This window comes from Colossoma macropomum, unplaced genomic scaffold (assembly GCF_904425465.1).
Source record: "Colossoma macropomum unplaced genomic scaffold, Colossoma_macropomum, whole genome shotgun sequence".
Taxonomy (NCBI): Eukaryota; Metazoa; Chordata; class Actinopteri; order Characiformes; family Serrasalmidae; genus Colossoma; species Colossoma macropomum.
The window spans coordinates 7144965-7166110 of NW_023494790.1; the positions used below are offsets into that span (position 1 = coordinate 7144965).

At 39.6% G+C, this 21146-nt stretch overlaps 1 protein-coding gene across 2 annotated transcripts in view; it reads right to left on the minus strand.

Annotated features, from left to right (window-relative positions):
- rnf213b (ring finger protein 213b) overlaps positions 1–21146 on the minus strand; it is a 65163-nt gene that overhangs the window by 21713 nt on the left and 22304 nt on the right. Inside the window, exons 23-44 of one of the 2 annotated variants that reach the window (XM_036572003.1) lie at positions 20809–20993; positions 20552–20707; positions 16009–19917; positions 15309–15445; positions 14933–15031; positions 14545–14663; positions 13790–13906; positions 13174–13226; positions 12901–13057; positions 12663–12798; positions 11362–11550; positions 11026–11159; positions 10349–10524; positions 10032–10235; positions 7875–8062; positions 7650–7770; positions 4766–4866; positions 3299–3481; positions 2719–2864; positions 1518–1617; positions 1217–1328; positions 16–229 (exon numbers count right to left, since the gene is read on the minus strand). In XM_036572003.1, coding sequence (XP_036427896.1) covers positions 16–229; positions 1217–1328; positions 1518–1617; positions 2719–2864; positions 3299–3481; positions 4766–4866; positions 7650–7770; positions 7875–8062; positions 10032–10235; positions 10349–10524; positions 11026–11159; positions 11362–11550; positions 12663–12798; positions 12901–13057; positions 13174–13226; positions 13790–13906; positions 14545–14663; positions 14933–15031; positions 15309–15445; positions 16009–19917; positions 20552–20707; positions 20809–20993 — 6936 coding nt within the window. Of the gene's footprint in view, positions 1–15; positions 230–1216; positions 1329–1517; positions 1618–2718; positions 2865–3298; positions 3482–4765; positions 4867–7649; positions 7771–7874; positions 8063–10031; positions 10236–10348; positions 10525–11025; positions 11160–11361; positions 11551–12662; positions 12799–12900; positions 13058–13173; positions 13230–13789; positions 13907–14544; positions 14664–14932; positions 15032–15308; positions 15446–16008; positions 19918–20551; positions 20708–20808; positions 20994–21146 lie in introns of both variants that reach the window. The other variant, XM_036572002.1, reaches the window with a different exon arrangement.

Below are 21146 nucleotides of genomic sequence, written 5' to 3' on the forward strand. Positions count from 1 at the left end.
GATCCAAACCCTCACCGCTCTTTTGGCCGACAGCTCTGGGCAGTATCCGGGCAGCGGTGTCCAGACTGATCCTGAGACGCGCCATGGAGAGCAGGAACTCTGCCGGCTGGCGCTCTCTGGACGGAGTCTGCTTGCGGACCAGTCGACTGAGAAAGTTAATGTCCTCCTGCTGATGCCGCAACTCTCCGGACTCCAGAGCTCTGCCCAGGCTCGGACAGAGCAGAGAATCCTGACCAAACACCAAGCACAGGGTCACTTTTACAGACAGCCACTCATAGTACATTATGACTGTACCACTCTGTACCACACAAGTGCAGAAATGTGCTTAAGGAATAAAAGCCTGAAAAGCAATGATGTGTATATATATATATATATATATATATATATATATATATATATAGATATATATATATATATATATATATATATTTGCAAGTCCAGTTCAGAGTGTCCCACTATGCACATACTACAAATTAAATGATTTTACTGCAGCCAGGTCAAAATAACCGGCAGCCAAAATCATCAGATTGGTCAATCAAACTAAGACATGGTCATTTTAAACAGCCATCAAAAAACTGCCAAGACATCTGTTCAGAGAGTCGCATTATGCATATCACTGCTGTCAGAACAAAACTGTGCATCTCCAAAATGATCATTTTAGAGGAGAAGGAAAAAAAAAACTACTTTACTTTTGATGCAACTTAATGGAACCAGACTTTTTGGGCCATTTCTTGTGATCCATTCATCATGAAATTTACAATGTAAAGAGCAACAGGCTTTTTCAAATTATGTCAAAAACTGAAAAAAAAAGAAAAAGGTAGATACGAGGATTTGTTCCGACAGCAGTGATGTACTAAAAACTAAGCGATTTTATTGTTTAAAGTAATTGGCACCTTAGTGTATCTAAATCATACAGTGTAAATGTGCACTGTGCAGCGGTATAATTCATAAAATACAATACTAGTTCCGGACTTGGTAACGCAGATATTTGACATTAAAGGACTCGAAGGCAAAAACTTGACTGGGACATGTTTACAGCTATTGAGGAACTGTTGCAGTCTGAACATCTGAGTTTAGTTGTATGCATTAGTTCGAATTTCAGAACAGTAGAAATAGCAATTTTAATAAACAAGAGAATCAAGCAGCATGTCACAGATCTAGTGTGGTTACTGGGTATAAAAAGAAGTGAAGTCAGCAAAATAAAAGAAGTATTTGCCTGGAAACAGTTGGCGAAGAGTCGGTAAAGTTCTGTCCTGTCCTCATCGTCCAGGAGTTTGTCCTCCAGGTTCTCTAAATATGCCTGAATATGGCCCATTACCTGGTCAAAACTGAAGACATGACATCAGGCCTATGATACTAGAATACAACGTTTATTCCAACACTATGAAACTATTACTTATGAAATTAAAAGCATAACAGCAACAGCAACGTTATAGACTCATCCTTTTACTTCTAGTCTAGGTTTATTGTGTGTGCGCGTGTGTGTGTGTGTGTGTGTGTGTGTGTGTGTGTGATACCTATATTGCAGTAAAAGTTTGGGCAGCACAGACCGAACCACAGGGCTCTGATCAACACATTCCAGGAAAGGAGTGAGCTCTCTGGTTTTATATACATCCCCTGTTGGACACATAACACACAAACACATATGCACACATTTGCATGGATGCTGGAAGTAAAACACCTGCAAATTGCATCAAAATGTGGAACAACTACACGACTGACTGGTTAAATGTAGTTCTGGATTTAGTGTGTTGTTAACAGAACCTTAAATATATGAGATGATTTCTTACGACATGTTGCATTAAAAATATGAGAACAGAAAGACTTTAACACAATATAATTTAGTTAAAACAGAGACCAGATTTAATTAGAGATGGAAAAAGTACAGAGAAATTATACTGAAAATCTTACTCAAATTAAAAGTGGAGATATGAGGCCAAATATACTTAAAAGTAACTTAAAAACATAAACATTTAAACACACTTGAGTAAATAAAGGTAAAACTTTAAAGTTTAAAGTGTGTAAAGTAATGACTAACGGGCAAAACAGAGCTGAATTAGCGTTGTGGGCAATTTCCTTTGGATATGTGCATATGAATTTGGTTAGATGTTTAAAAAAATCCATTAAAATGTGCAGAAACAAGTGATTAGCAGGAGAAAGTACAACAAGAAAAAAGTCAAAATTCTCAGGTTAAGTAAGTTTTTTTCTTTTTAGAGCTAGAATTGAGTAAACATTACAAAAAATCAACAATACTGGAGTAAAGTATAAATATTCCAAAATAATATTCATGAATAATTTACTAAAAAAGTACAATTACTTAAATACTGTATAGCCCTAAAGTAATTAATTACAATCATAGCACTTTTAGCACTTGCTTTAACCTAGTAACACAGTGTAGGAACACAGACGAGCAGCCAGGTAAAACATGGTTGCATGATTTTCCTTCAAAAGTGCTTAGCCTATGGGCAGTGGTCACCAGCGCTGGTCCTGGAGATCTACCTTCCTGCAGAGTCTGGTTCCAACTCTAATCTGCTGCACCTGCTCCAGCTAATGAACTTGTTCTTGGATCAGATGCATTAGTGTTGGGTAAGGGGGGGTACAGCATGTTAGATGAAGGCTGGAAGTAAACTCAGGAAAGCAGATCTCCAGGAGGAGGGTTGGTGACCACTGCTATAGGGGGTGCAGCATTAATAACCATCACTGGATTTCACAGCCTACCCTGTGCTGAGATGAGCAGAGAGAAGAGCAGCTCCACCATGTCTTCCTCAGGGCGCTGTCCTTCAGAGAGACAGAAACGAGAGACCACCTCCAGGAAGAAGGAGTTACAGCATCTCCTTACATTTCTGTGCTCCTTTAGAGCAAATCTGAAACACATACATGTTCCTTAGCTGAGCCACAGGCTACAGTACAGTCAAGCACTCAGTATAAGCAATGTAAGTACAAGAATAACACCTCCTTTTTAATTACTCACAATTTATTTACATTTTAGAAAGGAATTCCCCTAAAGACCAGGAGCTAAATGGGCTTCAGCCTGCTCTACTATGGATGGTTTGGAGGGTCAATTTAGGGAAATACATCAACAGCATGAAAAAAATGAGTGTTGTAGACGTAAATGGAATTTATTATATTATAATAATTTTGTAATCATAATTTGTATCATTACTATCATTACTATTAGTGCTATTCTAGTACTATTATTACTATTGTTACTATTATAATTTAGAAATTTTGACAGATTTGCTTTAACACAGTGATACTAGTTAGTAAAACAGAGTGGTGGCACCCTTCACAAACTCACTTTATGCTTGAAGAGACAGTGGGCTGGTAGTTGGGAGGCAGGTCTGTCCTGCATTTGGGGCAGTACTTTGTTTCCTTTGCTGCCAGAGAACTCTTCACACAGGACAGACAGAACACATGCTCACACTGCAGGACGCAAGGCTCAGACATGTCCAGCAGACACACTGGGCACTTTATACCGAAGCTGAATAAAAGACACCCAAACAAAATAATTAAAAATAGTTTAAAGAATCATAATGAAACCATAATGAAAAGTCTCAATGTCACTGTTAATGAGAATTTCCACTGAAAACTGTTTACTTGACTTAATTTACATAGTTTTTCCCCAGTGAGTCTAAAACTGGCTGCCTTAGTTTTGCGTGAATGCTGAAAACTACATTTAATAGAAGCTGATTTGTGCAAACTGCATGCCTAAATCGTCACACACTTGGCACAAACTGTGTTGTGTTGTTAAAGGGAAATTCCACAGATTTTTCAAAATGCCAACATAATTTTAAAAAAGTCATTCAGAGTGGTTTGATGTAAAATGGCGCATTGTGGAGAAACAGCCTTTCTCAGCCAGTTCTTTGCGGAGGTTGTGACAGGATCCAAAGGGTCACAACATGCGCAACACAAATATATCCACTCCCATTTGCTATTCAGAACAACCAGGGAACTTTTTACATGTAATGCTGATAAAGGTAAAATCATGGTATATCTGAACTAACAAGTTTTCTTTGAGGACTATTTTGCCTTGCATGTATCTCTCTGGAACTTTAAAATACAAATTTAGGTTAAAAGGGTTCCCCTTTTGAGTCTTGGTTCCTCTCAAGGTTTCTTCTTCTTGCTCTTAGGGAGTTTTTACTTGCCGCTGTCGCCATTGGCGACGCTCATGGGGGCTCGGACCCGGATTTTTCTGTAAAGTTGCTTTGTGACAACACCTGTTGTAAAAAGCGCCATATAAATAAACTTTGACTGACTGACAATGTCTATGATTAAATGAGTCTGTGAATGCAGCAGTATCATCAGGAGGGTCAATGGGTCATCACCACTGTGAACAACTGACTTGGTAAGTTTCTATGAAAGGAGCATTTTACATCAAACCACTCTCAATGACTGTGTTTACATCTTAACTGTTTGATTATGTGGAAGTTTGGTAGATTGGAGGAATTTCCCTTTAAGTAATCTTACATAGACTTGCTTATATGGTTCCTGATGCTGTATGACATACTGTTATCTTTAAAAATGGACAAAAGTATGAGCGAAATTCAGCCTTCAGGAAGGCTGCTACTACTGTAATAGATACAGAAAAATCAAACGCCAAATATCTTGGCTGACTGACTAAATCTGAGATAAGGGGACGACTGTTCAGACATGATTTCTCACCAAACTATTCCTTTGATCTAGGTCTATGAGCAATTGAGCAATTAATAAGTGAATGCTTTGGGAATTTTACTCCACATATATGTAGCAGAATGGAGGGCAGTACCGCAGCTCTCTGCTGATGGACTCCTCGTGGTAATCATTGAGGATGCGGATGAGCTGCTGTAGAGCGGCTTTGCTCTGCAGGTCGGGACATTCCTCCATCAGCTAAAGCATGGGTGAATAAAACATGTTAGTGTAGTGAGTCTCAGTCTCACCTTTAGTGATTTATGTAACAAAGCTGAGAGTCTTCATCATTAGAACAGTCTTATACTGTGTGATGGAAGATTTTGAATAAATACACTCTTAATTAATAAGTAAATAGATTAGACATGTAATCAATAATCAAATAGTTAAGTACTGGTTAAAATGAATATTAGTGTCTCACTAAGAGGTAAAATAAGAAGCATTAGGCCATAGTCGCCATAGTTTGGGTGCTTTCCATCAGCAAGTGAACTCTCTGACCTCACATGCAGGTGTCTGAGTAAACTTGTGAACTCGCATGATATCACAGCAGAATGGCCTTGAAGGAGGGGATGAACTGGTATGAACTGGCTGAAACCAGCTTTTTAAAGAGTATACATGAGATACATTATGTATAATTATGTGAATGAATATGAATGAAGGGTTTTTGTATCCAATGGGACTAAATAGAACAAAAACATTTATAAGAAGGGTGGGGTGACATGATATCACCCCAGACAAAGTGTATAAAAAGCGTTGTCTGAACACTGTATTTTGCACAGCTGGGTCTCTCAAGACCTGTGTGCCACCTGATGCTGGAATAAAGAAGAGGCCTTTTCCCTCTTTCCAAGAACTCAGTGTCTTAAGTCTTTTACATTTTTGGGACTTAAAACAGTTATTAGTGTAAGTGTTTAGCCAGCATTGAAATATTTCTTTTTTAATAATATTATATTGGAGGCCTGCACAATTAAAAATGAGAGGTCAATTCATCTCAAAATGATATAGTAACTGATTACATGGCTTTTCTTGAATTCACTCAACTTGAGGGCACAAGAGTTCACACAACTCAGACTTCTTAGTTGAGTCAAAAGTTCTCTTAATTTTTTTAGTTCTGCATCTCAGTGAGGAAAATAAAGGGAACTTGCTTTTTATACTCAACTTTCTCACTAGCCAGGACCCTTTTTATTACACAATCCTGCTAGACAGCTTTTCCTCTTGGGTAGGCACTTATGGATGGCTATGGCATCACTGGGGCTCAAACTCACAACCTCCTGTTGAGGTGACAGCTTAGTTCACTGCACCACTCAGGAACACATGAAGCAACTCAGATGAGAGCTGAGAGGATTTTGACTCAACTAAGAAGTTTGAGTTGGGCGAACTTTGGTGTCCTCAAGTTGAGTCAACTCAAGAAAACCCATGTAATCCGTTACTATATCATTTTAAGTCGAGCTGACTTCTCATTTTTTACAGTGTGGGGTTGAAGGGGATAGCCTGACACGTGTATCAGTCTTAAAGGCACAGTAACAAAAACAGCCTGTTTAATTCTAAGGGATAGTGAGAGGTTGGAAATGGCCATGCAGACATTAATTATGACCACTTCCGGAACAAATCCACACAAATGTTATAAGTGGACCTCAAGGGAAAAAACAAATAAGAAAAATGTAGGACATGGACCTGAAACTGATAAGCTGGACGCTGTACTAACCATAATGAAAGGCACTGTGTGTGACAGAGATGCTGGCAGCTGAAACTTAAAAGCAAGCTAGCAAAGAGGACGCATTTTGGAGTGTTTCTTCTGAGGGTCTAACTTGGTAAACGCTACACTACTAAAATACCACCACAAACCTTTTTATTGTTAGCGTGGCTGTGTTCTTCATCATATTTACCAGCAAAAAAAAGTAATATGCATCTTTGTACTTTATATTTGGAATGAATTTCAGACGTCTGCAGGACTGTAATGTTACTTAGATTGAGTTTGTTCATTGCAGTGCTAACACAGTTTAGTATTGTTGCACTGTCCACTAAATCTTGACTAATCTTGGCTTTATTATAATGTCTTATGGCACACTGGTACTAGTGCACACGTGTGTGTGTGTGTGTGCGCATGAGTGCTCAGCGCAGCTACTGCATGGCTTTGGGGAGAGTGGGGCAAGAGGAGAGTAGGAGAGAGAAAGTGGATCATAGCTTTTGCTTATCAGAGACAAACTTCAGTTAAAAAAAAAAACAAATTTATACTCTTATTTTTAGGGGTGCTGGGACTCAATTTAAGGGTGCTTGAGCACCCCTAAAAAGGGGCTAGGCACGCCTATGTCTTATGGTAATGTCCAGCGCATACTTACCATTTGTATTTACATGTCATTTTCTAACACGGCTGGTTACAGCTGAGCGAACAAATGTTCCAATCCTATGATAAGCAATCTTATAATAGGCAAATAAAACTTTAGGTCAATGATGCATGACCACTTCCATTATTAAAGTGCATGTTTATTTATTAAGTGGTACAACTAAATCTAATAAAAGTAATCAGTACTTAGCGTGTCCACCATTTGCCTTTATTCCAGCTTCCATTCTTTTCAGGAGACTCACTTTCAGTTTTTCAAAGAAAAACTGCAGGGATATTTTTCACACCTCCAAAGGTCGGTCAAAGAAGTTGGTTGCATTGCTTTTTACGATCCAAGTAAACCCAAACATATTCAATGATGTTGAGGTCTAGAATCTAGGGTGGCCGGTCCATTGTCTGGGATTGTCTGAGTTGCAAAGTTTGGTGATCTAAAAGGTCTTGCAAGTGGTTGTTAGGAGTTCTATTTTCTCTGAATCTTTTAATCATTTTTTTGAATCCTAGTTTTGGAAACTCCTGTTTTTTATATATATATATATATATATATATATATATATATATATACAGTTTGTGTAATCTCAAAGCTGAACCTCGAAACCTCTGAAAAAGTTTTCAGGTTTCAAGGTTTTCAATCATTACCATCACTCACCCTTTGCAGTTGGCTGCAGTGTTTCATAGTCAGAGCCACCAACCTCTCATCTTTCGAGTTCACTTTGACTACAACCTGCTCGATAAAGGCAGCCATGACCTGCATCCCCTGCCATACTGACCTGTGGAAGAAAAAAACTGGTAGTAGGTACTACAGGTGTTAACAATTAACTGGAAATGAACAGCATTTTAAAAAAGTCTTCCTCCTTCTGTTCCTGAGGCTTACTTTATAGCAGTGAGATGTTTGAGACAGCCAGGGCTGCAGAGGGAGCAATAGCTGTGACTCATTACTCTCTGTAAACACGGCTGGAGCAATTCAACTCTGCTCAGGAAGGACATACACTCAGGAATTGATGTCATTGACTGAAGCTTAGTCTCCTCCACGCATATCCCAAGAGCTAGAATGTCTTCAAACTGTGACAAATCAAAATGACCAATGAAGTCACTGCTCAAAAACATTAGCAGAAATAGAACATTACCAGTCAAAAGTCTGGAAACTTCTTCAATTTTCTCAAAGACAAGTCGATCTAAAGACTTATGCTTAAAAGTTTTAAAGTTGTTTCAAAGACATATATAATTGATGCCAATGTATGAATTTATGCCCAAAACAAATAAAAAATGTTGCATTTTTGTAAAACAAGTAGTTTTCATTTAGTATTTTAGTAAAATTGAGATTTATAAAATGTAGAGTTGGAACTGTAATAGAGAGAGGGAGGTGCAGACCTACGCCTTCTGCTATATATGAATGGTTTTCATCACCAATACAGTGTCAAATACAGCTGAATATGCTGTACAATCTGTAATGTGCTGCGTATGTAAATTCATTACTAAAGGTCCTACATCACTAAATTGAACTGAATTGGAAAACTGAATTCTTCTTTCTTTCTAAAATAAGAATGTAATGTAGTATGTAAACTTTGTTAAAATATTAAAACATACTGTTCACTCTCTAGTCCATGCACACTAAGCAGCAATATCGGCCCATTTTAAATTCTTGTTTTTTTGTGACGTCAATCAATTAATTTCCATACATCATACGTCTATTCAGCCTACAGCAGTTTAGCCCTGCCAACTCATACTGAAGTGTTTCAGCAGAAACTAAGGCACAATATAGGGCAGCCAATCAGAACAGAGGTCATTTACATATCAGTCTTGAAGGCACAGTAATATAAACAGAGTGTTTAATTCTAAGAGACAAACAGACGTTGGAAATTGGTCATGTAAATACTAATTGCGACTGTTACTGGTATTGTCAGGAAAAAAAATATACAACGATCAGGCATAACATCATGACCACCTCCTTGTTTCTACACTCATTGTCCATTTTATCAGCTCCACTTACTATATAAGCAAGCAAAGTTCATTTATACAGCACTATAAGTGCATTATGTAAGTGCGCTCTGTAGTTCTACAGTTACAGACTGTAGTCCATCTGTTTCTCTGCATACTTTGTTAGCCCCCTTTACCCTGTTCTTCAGTGGTCAGGACCCCCATGGACCCTCACAGAGCAGGTACTATTTGGGTGGTGGATCATTCTCACTGCAGTAACACTGACGTAGTGGTGGTGTGTTAGTGTGTGTTGTGCTGGTCTGAGTGGATCAGACACAGCAGTGCTGTTGGAGTTTTTAAACACTGTGTCCACTCACTGTCCACTCTATTAGACACTCCTACCTTGTCAGTCCACCTTGTAGATGTAAAGTTAGAGACGATAGCTCATCTGCTGCTGCACAGTTTGTGTTGGTCATCCTCTAGTCCTTCATCAGTGGTCACAGGACGCTGCCCACAGGACGCTGTTGGCTGGATATTTTTGGTTGGTGGACTATTCTCAGTCCAGCAGTGACACGGAGGTGTTTAAAAACTCCAGCAGCACTGTTGTGTCTGATCCACTCAGACCAGCGCAACACACACTAACACACCACCACAGTGGACTACAGTCTGTAATTGTAGAACTACAAAGTGCACCTATATAGTAAGTGGAGATGATAAAATGGACAATGAGCATAGAAACAAGGAGGTGGTCATAATGTTCTGCTCCATTGGCGTATATATGTATAGGCTTTCAATTCAAACAGCAGCAGGCGATCTGACCACTTATGTGCTTCTTGTAAATTTGTGTACTGTCTATCCTTGTTATTATATTTTAGACAGTCAGTTGTGTTGTGATGAGGGAGGGTGGGGTCTAAACAGCCCTAGTTCACAGAAAGGCCAATCTTTCTGACTGGAATAATTGCATATGGATTATTTCATAGTTTTGATGTGTTCATTATCATCATAAAATAACTGAAAAAATTAAATGTAATTAAAAAGTAAACCTGTTCTTGGAGTTGTGCCTAATGTTCGGTTGGTAACTCTGTATTGCATATGGGGACTAGGATGTTCTCACCATGTCAGGGAGATCTTTCTGCAATTGCTGTTTCAGGATAAGAGGAGCCAGATGTGGCTGAAGCTGTAAGGCATGCGAGAGAGCGTCCAGACGAGGGCTGTAGTGGTGGGCAGCTGCCATGATCCAGGCCGGAGAAAAGTCAGGGGTCACACTCATGCTCTGCTGCAGAGCAGAGACGCAACCCAACATCGCCGCAACAAACACCTGCAACGAATGCATACACGCACAGAACGTTTTTACCTACTGAGGGATACGGTACTTAAAGCAAGAAAAATCAATCAGGAAAATTAACATCACCCTTTGTGATGGTCTTTTACCTTCATTTCTTCCTCAGTCTTGATTTTGAAGGAAAGTAGCACAAAATCAGTGAGATATTTGTGGCCTAGCTCCACCCGCTCTCTCTCGGAGAGTTTTTCAACATAGCTGCCCAGACTACTGCCTGTCACCGCACTCACAAACTGCTGGATCCTCTCTTTGCTGCTCTGTCCAGTACCTGAAAGAGAAAAGACAGGATATTTATATAGCAAAGCAATAGTAATGTCTATGCTCTGGGTGCTGGTGCTGGTGATCTGATGTCTAACTGCTCTTTCTTTTCCTAAGCTTAATATTACAAAGAGAATTGATTAGTCATTCCCTTTCAGAGCTTAGGTATGTTGTCAGTGAGGACTTGACACTGAAAATACTTTGAAAATCATTAAGCTTAATCTGCTTCCAGAAACCAAATTATAAATTGTTGTATAAATTGTCTCCAAAAAAAGCAAATATCTCCAAATTGACAATTTTACAGGAGAAAGCAAAAACATTCTTTACATGCAATGTAAGGTAATGTAAAAAGATCTTATTCCAAGCGATTTTAGAGCACTTCTATCGGTCTATTTAACATGAAATTTGCATACAATGTAAAGGGTAGCATCTGTGCTTAAATGATGTAGAAAAAATGAAAATTGAAAAAAAAATTTTTTTTTTTTTTGGAAAGTGATGAAATGCTACTCACCTTGCACAAACTGAGACTCCTCCCATAGATTATGACAATACAGTCTAATAAGCCAGCTGAAAGGAGCTGTGCAGGCGTGCTCGTCTACTCCCACCAACAGGCTGCACTGAACATCAATCTCTTGTTCTGAGCCACTAAAGGAAAGACAAGACAAAATCAAATAGCAAAAATAAAGACAAAAGACAAATATCATTTTTACGCGTTTTTTGTGCAATTGGAGCCAATAATAATAATAATATGGTGCCACTGACAGAAAACATATTCTGAAAATGTAAGTACACGTATTGAAAAATTTCCAGTGTCACATTTTGTCAGATCACTTTCTTAAAGCAGTACCTTGAGCCCTGAGGCAGTGACAGGTCTAAAATCTGTTCATCACTGAAGATGTCCAGCCAGAATTGGATGAGCCCCTCACTGAGCCCTGCATCATATAGCAGGTCCAGGTTAGAGTCTCTGTCCAATATCTCCAACACTCGGGCCAGAACAGGGGTCAGGACACCCTGTAGGCAGCGCCATAGAGTGTGCCTGCACACAACAGACAACAAAGAGGTTGAGTGCCGTGTAAATAGACCTCTGTAGTCAGCGCCATATTCGGAGCAGTTTTTGGCTGTGGGAAAAATGCATGCAGTTTTGAAAACTGCCACTGTCACACCATGTGGTAAACAGAAACATTTCAAACCTGATATGTTTTATCCTATGAACAATAGATGTAAACATCTGAAATCTGAGTCAGGACATTGCTTAATCCATGCTACAAGCAAGCCATCATTCCAGTGCATTGAAATAACATCACATGAAAGTACGTCTACTATTAAACTTCAAAACTATCATATAACAACCAACACGAGCTACTCAAACTGTAGTTGCTACACTGTAAAAAGCGGCTCGTCAGATCCACTTTAAAAAATTACTTTATGTGGGAACAAGCAATAGAACTAGTTTTATTCAACTTAAGAAACTACATTAATTAAAAGAACTGTTCATTCAAAGTATTTATTTAGGTTGAATAAAACTTGTTAATTTCCTCGTTACCACATGAAGTAATTTTTTTATGTAGATCTGACTTGAACCACCTTTTACAGTGTGCTGCTAAAGCAACTTAACGACCACATTTGACAAAGCTTGCTGGGTGTTGGTGAGGTTGCCAGTCTTACGATGTCAGTTCAGTGCACAGGAATATAACCTTACATGTAGCAACATTCATATTTCAACTCCTTGCTAACCTTGTAATTAATGATATTTGGGGGAAAATATATCAGATTTGGGATATTGCCATTTAGATGTGGACACCATTCATTTTTCCCATTGAGAAAACGAGCTTGGACCCAGAGTTTCTAATGTGGGCATGATACCAAATGGAGAATGACCACATGACTTTAGAGAAACAAATTACTGACCAGTTTCAGTGTAGGTTGGGATCAGAGATACTTTGTGTTGGCATTTGTCTACAGAGTCTACAAACACCTCAGTCAGAAAACCCAGCTTGTGATAAAGAACTACTGTAGTATCCCCACTAACAAGAAATGCAAATTTAACATCTACAGACACCAAAACTTAACACTCAGTGTGGACTAATTATGTTAAGCAAGCACCAAATGCTGTAACCTTTAACTCATCAACTGATTTCATTACTGTACCTGAGAGTTCCACCTTCTTGCAATGCCTCTCGCTTCATTGCTTCCTTATTCACCCAGTCTCCCGAATTATGAATAAGCTCCTCCCTCTGGGTCAAGGCAACCACCAGCCTCTTCAGCAGCACTTTTTGGAAACGGGCTATATGATGATATGATATGATGAGTATTGGACATCAGAAGTACTAAGGCTTGAAAATGTCAAGAAACATACTGCCATGTTGTGCCAATGAAATCATCTGACCTGCAGTGTTCCCGGGGTTATTTCCTAGAAGGTCAAGAAGGATACCCATGCGCGTCATACTCCTAGAGGCTTTATTAACAGGGTCCCTCAGTAAAGAAACAGCTTTCTGAGAGCAGGATTTCACCAAGGATAAACTGTGCAGGTATGCAGGTTCTTCCTGTCAACCAAATATGGAAAATACTTAAATAAATGCTGATAATTATCAAATAATATAATTAAAATAACTACTATAGAAATGAATATTTATGTGAACATATTTGTTAAGAAATTTACCCTTTGGCCTTCTGGTATGGCACCCTCTTGATCTTCTATGATATCTTTTACATCTGCTAATACATAATATGGCATAAATTTGATTAATTCAGCATAGAGACAACATACATGGGGATTTCATGAATCATGCATAAACAGTAAATAAAGAGATTAAAAAAAAATACTTGAAAATTTATGAACAGCTACCTCCATTTCTTCTTTTTTTTTGTGCATAATTTGAAAAGTCCAGTTACCCTGTGCCTTGTCTTGAAATTTCATGATGAACTGACCATCAGAAATGCTCCAAAATCACTCGGAAAAAAATCTTGTTGCATTAACTTATATTACAAATTCATAAAGTTCTTTCCTTCTCCTGAAACGTTCCCCTTTCGGAGATACGATGTTTTGTTCCAACAGTGACGTTATGCCAATAACTGCAAGATGAAACTTCAAGATGTTTTATAATGTAAATTACACTGTATTATCAGGGGCCTTAGACTTAAGTGGACATTGGTGCTTTATGGGGAAATAAATACTTCAGATACAAATATTTCAAATATAATTATATTATCTTAGGTGCTAAAGACTGTATATAAGTGCACATTAAGACATAGGCAGAAAGCGGGTATCATCATACCAGACTGTCTCGGCTGGGAGAGGAGTTTGCTGATAGGTGTTCCGCAGAAAACAGAGAGATCCAGGCTCATGTCATCTGTGTCTCTGAGGTCATCAATATGCACTGAAAGCCAGGCACCTGTGATAGAAATGAACATAAAGCAATTACACCAATATTGGTGCTGTGATCTTTTAAAGGGCCAAAGGTTTGGGCACCCCATAACACATGCTCTAGAGAGAACACTTCTGCACATTTTAACACACAATTACTATTATCAATATTTTAAGGTTTAAATTTTCCAATATGTCACAATAGGAATAAACAGAAATTGTGCACTAACATTTGCTAAAAAATGGCATATTTAAGCATGTTCTCTTTAGAGGATGTGCTAACTTATTTTCACTTATAATATCACCAAGGTTATTCAAACCTTTGCATACGACTGTATATTATACTTGTATTTTTGGAACAAAAGAGTTCAGCATAGTATTTAAAGTGTATAGTTCACTCCTCAGTCCATTTGGTACATATGTGGAAACTAAGCTGCAAAAACAGCCCATCTGGAATTCATTGTTTTTTGTGATGTCACGAGAACCAGTGCATTTCCATGTACCTGCCAATTCAGCCTACAGCAATTTAGCTCTACAATTTACAAGGAGCGTTTCAGCCTGGACTGCTTCTTGAATGAGACACAGTACAGGGTAGCCCATCAGAACAGTATTTACATATATCAGTCCTAAAGAATATTGACTCTTTAAGAAAGAAGCTTTACTCACCTCCTTGGAAACCAATATACTTATTGCCACTTGCAATCCTGGAGAGCTTTGTGATGAACACAACATAACAGTTGTAGTCTTCTGACCGAAAAGACAGAAGCTCATTCATGGTGCAGTATCTGAAAAAACATTTTGACAAATACAAGGTCAACACTCGCAAAGGCCACAGGCAACACTACGCTTCACTGCAAACCGTGTAAAGACTTTGTTTGCTCTTTAAAAGAATCTGAACAGTAACAGTAAAAGCAATGCAGCCAAGCACTTCATGCAGGTTTCAGAAAATCTGTACATTCATTTGTGTAACACTGTTGTCGGTGTTATGACCAGATCTGAAAGCTACTATTGATGGCTGATTCCACAGGATTTTAATAGAAACCCCAAAACTCACTTTGCTGAAGCAATGAGCTCATTTTTGCACAGCGATTCCTCCATATCTGTCTGTACCAGCAAGATGTGGATGGACAGACTTGGACGCTGCAGGAAGTTTCTGAGAATGACAGTAAAAGGACAAAAAATATTTTTTTTAATTCATGGCAAATGGGAAAATCAGCAGGTGATGGTAAATTATATTGTATGATATCTGACATATCGTAACATGCTACACAAAGTGAAAACATATCATATTGAGTAGAAATGTAGAGTAGAACCCTACATATTGAATGTGAGTTAACAAGAAGTTCTACATTTCTAATGTTGCAAAGAACAACACATGTAAATGTTGTTTCCATGTGTTTCAGCCTGCATGTAGATAAGATGCTCTGTACCGAATCTTCCTGCAGAAAGAAGCCTCTGTGTCAAACTGGTGCAGAGACAGCAAAAGCAACTGTTCCATGGACAAACCCAAAGCTTGGGTCAGATTTCGCACATCTGCTTTAGTGAGCAAACCAGCGAAGGTGGTTACCTGCATGAAATAAAAAGGCCAATCAAATGTGTGTAATTAGATGGCAGCAAATTCCAAAAAGAATATCCATTTTATTTTAAGGCCTACTTCTCAACAACTGCTTAACGATTAGCAAGCAATTAATAAAGCCCTAGTAAACCGAAACATATCATTTGTTAGTAAGCTTAGAAGTGTGACATAAATGTACATGTACATGATGTATTAATAAGGTCCTCTATAAATCAGCTATTAACTGTGCATTAACCCTGTGCATGTGTTACAAGTGACAATAATTTATTATTACCCGTTCATTTCATTTCACCCCTGTACTTTAATGTGTATTTTAAGTCCAGTTGGACTTGGACCATTTCTAATGGTCTGTTCGTCATAAAATGTTTACATAATCTGAAGATGGGCTACTGCCTACTGTTAGAAGGTTTTGTTTAGACAGCAACGATTATTAAAAATGATATTTTGTAACATGTCTATATACTGGAACAACGTTTTGCAGCACTCCCACGACTGCCACCCCATAGGTTAAAAATTACTGTATTTTGATCATTATTACTAATTACATCACTTACCTCTATAAATCTGCTTTTCTCTTTGTCATTCTTCTTCAAATGACTGTTCATAAAGTCTTTGAGGGAGTGGTGGTGCTGCTGATGGAAATACAGCAACTGATGTTTCTCTGCTTCCTGATTTCCCAACTTTGAGTACTTTAGCCTCAGCACAGAGTCTGGAGTGGCACATTTCAATAAGAAATACTTGGCAGATTCATAGACCTCTTCCTCTTCATCCTTGGTGTCATTTGGCTCATTGTATTTTACTGCCTCAGGTTCACCTGGGTCTATGTCCATTTCCTCAGACTTGGGAATCGCATCAGTGACCTCTGCTTCCTTTTCAACTTCTATCGCCTCATCACTGTCATCTACACGCATCAGGGCAAGTCCCTCTTCATCATCAGCAAGAACGGTATGATCCACATCAGACTCAACACCTATAATAGCACTTTCCTTGTCATCACTAGGTGTCATCTGATGGCCCACAGCTTTTCCTCCTTGTGCCTGATTCTCTGTGATCATTGTTATACTGCCCTCCTCTATGGGTGCAGTGATAACATTGCCCTCCTTCACTGTGGAAGTATCAGTGGAAACATGATCATTTCCCACTTTCTGAAGGTCTTGTTTTTCTCTTTTTTCCAAGGCTTGCAGGAGGGCACTGGCACAGGCATCTCCATGAAAACCAACAAAGGCATCTGTTGGGCTGAAATCTGATGATGTAGACCCAGCATGTGAAAACGCACATACCCAATTTCTGAGTTTTGCAAGAACTCTGTGCTGCCATGGTGTCAAGTCTGTACTCCTGTCTACTCTATGCTTCTCCAGCCTGTTTTTAAGTGGAACAGGAAACTTGTCGTAGACTTTCTCTTGGTCTTCAATAACGACCAGTCTAAAGTCTCTGTGCACCCGACACTTCACTCTGTGTGACCCTAGTCCCAGGTCAACATACCGCTGCCCACAAAATTCAACATAGTACTGGTTCAAGGCATCATAGAGACTCTCATATAGATTGAGGAGGTTCAGGAGGATGACAGTCCGACCAGTCTCCATACATGACTTCACCCGACTCACATTGCGACAGATTTGAGCATACTCCTGGTCTTTGGGAAATCCTGAACCAAACACGATTTCAGGACAGGCGTAGTTACCTTTTGAAAAAATATACTGCTGAACTATGTACAGGGCAGCATTGTTTGTTGTGAGAAGGAGAAGATAGCGGCACTCATTCTCACTACTGTGCTCAAGGTTTTGTTCAATCATTTTCAAGGTGCTTGTCCTAGGAACTTCATGCAGATTTAGGAAGAGGTCTTGGAAATGCCTAAGAGGGTCAAAGTCATTTTTTTGCCCACTGAAATTGCGCAGTACAGCCTCTGCCAAGTCACTGTCACTAGGCTCACTGTCTGTATTTTTCACTGTGGCAAAAATCATTTTGACCAGGCTGTAATAATCTCTGAGTCCAAAGAACTGGTCACTGTCATTTTTACAGATGCTTAAAAAGCCTGTTGCCAACTTAGGTAGGAGATGCTTGATTTTGAGAAGAACAGACTTAGAGGATGAACAGATGCCATTGGCTGTCTCCACCAACTCCTTCTCACTTGGGTCCCAACGAGATACAAAAATCCCTCTGTTCATCTTCGCTGGATCAAGAGCCCAGTTCGAGATTCCGACAAAGCCCACTTTCATGTGTGGATCTGGCCTCTCATTGTCAATGCATCCATCCTCCAAAAGTGGGTGGAGGGTTTTCAGTGGCATCTGGGGAGAATCTTCTGCCAGTCCTATCTCATCCAGCACCACTACTGATACATACTCATCCATGTTCTTGTCCTTTTGAAAACGGGCACAGTTCCTGAAAGTTGCAATGATCCCATCTGGACTTGAGTGAGGACTACACTGGAAAGAGACCATGTGTACCTCTTTCAGCCTCCTGAACAAGTCACAGAGAGATGCCTGCCTTTGCATGGCATCTGCGACAACAGTCTTGGCAAGAGATTTAGAGCTCCCTGGCTTGCCTACCAGAAAGAGCGGAATCCTTAACTCAATACAGACCACCATGAGAAAGACGTTTTCTTTCAAGGCAGAATTTTTGGCTATCGTCTCTCTCATTGGTATGTTCTCAAGGAAGAAGTCTTGGCATGAGGAAATCTCATGCTCCAGTGCCTTGTCAGAGTTCAGTGGTTGGGGAAAATGCTTGCTAATAGCAGACAGATAAGCCCCTCTGCACTCGAGCGATGGATAATAGCAAACACCCAAAGCAAGAGCCAAGCATTTCAAAGTCATATGCACAATGTCAGTGCGCTGGACACTTGGAAAAAGGTATTGTCTGTGTTGGTAGAACCATACCAGCACCGTCATTGACCTCTCTACATCCCTAAGGCTTACAAAGCTGCACTCATCCTTTCGACGACGCATGTAACTTTGAGAAGCCGCCAAAACATTGGTGATCACTGTCTTGCATTCAAGGGGCAAACGGTGTTCTTCCATTTGTTTCTGTACGATCTGTCGTATGTAGGAGAGCTCTGTTGAATCACTCAACTGTCCAAAGTCCCACACAAGGGGTATCATGCTTGGGGGTAACGGATGAACACGGTATACAAGCTGCCGCATGGGAACTTTACCAAGTCGATCCTCTGTTTCTCCAGCCTTCACTCTGTAGCCCAACCCAGCTCGCTCCAAGCGTTCAATCATTTCAGGAGTATGCCTCCTGTAGGGATTGCAGGCAGCAATTATTTTCAGACCGGAATTTTTCTTCAAAGGAAATCCTTGCACAGACTTGTCACAAAGCACCTCCTTGATGGCAAAGATTGCTTCTGTGGTGTTAGCCTCATCGAAAAACAAAATTGTGTCTAGCTTGTATTCGCGACTGTTTCTCTCTGCAAGTCTTTCTGCCTCCCTGACCTTCTTGTATATAGTCTCAGCAGTAGTTCCTCCATGGACTTTGACCAGTTTCATGTTTTCAACATGTTTACCTTCCCTCTGCATGTCACAGAGGAACTTTACCAGTCTGGTCTTCCCACAGCCAGTCTCCCCCATTATGATGACTGGTATCTCACACCTGAATCTCATGTGAATGGCCAGCATTTTCATGACATTGTCTGCAGTAAGCTCATATGTGGGATCAGGGTCAAACTGTTCCTTAGCACCAACAACCAAGGAAATCTTTTTTAGCTTGTTTGCTCTTGGAAGCTGATCAAAGTCTTCAGAGAAGGAAATCCTTTGTTGCTGAAGTCCAAAGAACAGCTCAGGTGACATTACATTACCCATCAAAACTCTGCCATTTTGTGGATCGACTGCATTAAGAAGATGCCCCACTTGCTTCACATGAAAACCAAGGAAAGTCATGGTCAAGTGATCTGCATTAAAGAAGATATATGGGTGAGACTGATTCTCCCATCGCTTCCGAACTGTTAATCTGGCTAAAAGATCATCCTCAGGCTCATGCCCTTGGTGGAGAGAAGGGCTCTGGTCAGAGATGTCCAGGGAAGGAGATGCAAAGTCCCTAGCCATGTGAATCATGAATTTAACTATGAAGGTCTTGAAGCCACGCAAAAGGTCCGCAAAAAAGTATGGATCACAGAACCCAGAACTCTCACAGTCTTTCAGCTGCAGGTTGAGAAACCAAGTAAAGTGCTTCAGTTCAGCCCACGATGGGTCCTTAAGTCCACAGTTTGACAAAAGATGGTGAAGACAGTCGGCAGGATTTCCTTCCACAGATTTAGCTTGATATGTGAAACTGTCCAAGCTCTCATTTCTGTTGAATCTCCTTAAATACTGGTAAGGTCTCTGAATACCTTCACTCTGAAATTCTTGAATGTCCATTAGTGGGTCTAAGCATGCATGTTTCTGATTGGAATTTCTGAGCTCCAACTCTTCGACTTCTTTTGGAGGTCTACAGTGAATGGTCGGTAGCAAGTGCAGAAGTCCTTGATTTGACTTGAAGGAAAACAAAGAGAATTAATTTACAGGGATATCTAAACCAAAACTTTTAACATGAGTAGCAGTGAATAAAAGTTATGGCTATGCTCACATTTGTATAATGCTAATTGATGTTAACTGAAAGCTAATGATTAGTTTTGATTCATTTTTAGCAACAGTAATAGCTGAAATCAAGTCATAATACCTCAATGTTAAATTAAATAACAGAACAGCTTAGGCCAGGGGCCTCAAACTCCCTGCCTGTGGGCCACATTTGGCCACATTAAACGAATCTTCTGAGAGCGCAGAATTACACATCATTTTGACAACACTTTACTCACAGCAGTTTCACTCACATTAAGCAGAAACACCACTGCTATCATAATAAGAACCTGATATAATTCTACTGTTAAATGTAAGATTACTCGATTTAACTGAACACTATGATATTTAATCATATAATTATATTTATAACCACACTAAAAAATATGGGACACTTTTCCCCTGCATTTTTTTAACCAGCCCCCCTTGTGGAAGACCACTTGGCAAGTGACCACTAGGTGATTTGAGTTTGAGACTCTTGGCTCAGGCAGTATGCGTAAAGGTAAAGAAAATGAAACAATAAAAGTAGCCACTGCAAAAACAGTTATACCTCTTTAAGAGTTTGTCTATGATGAGCGGGATCCGGCAGCAGTGCTTCAACTGCAATCAAGTGAGCGGTGTTTCTTCTCCAAAGTGTTCCCTTACTGTCACTCAAACATCCTAGAACAAGTAATTTGAAGAGGAACTCCTCTAAACCACATCGAACCTGTCAAACCAATGCTCAATATTAATATCAAACAAAACTGGAGGGCATTGTAACAAAAATTTTTTTTTGGAAAAATAAGCAAAGTTTCTAGCAAAGCGTACAGCTGCAGCATCAATGTGCAGAAGAACGGGATCCTGTTCCCTCAGTTCCCTCAACTTCTCTGAAAGAGTCTGGACAAAACAATCTGTGTCAACAGAAGGTTCGATCAGTCTAATTGGCAGGTAACTGGCTGCTGCAACCTTGTTCTTAAAATGCTCGTACATCCGTGTGATGTAGAGCGACTTCCCTGCAAAGAGAAAAGACTGGTGAGTAAGAACATTCAATACAGGGTTTACTAAAGCAGGGACAACTACAGTAGCCCCCAAAGGTATTTGGACAACCGTTAATAAATGATGGTAGTGGTAGTTCTCTTTGTGTGGAGAAAGTCTCGAGAAGAATT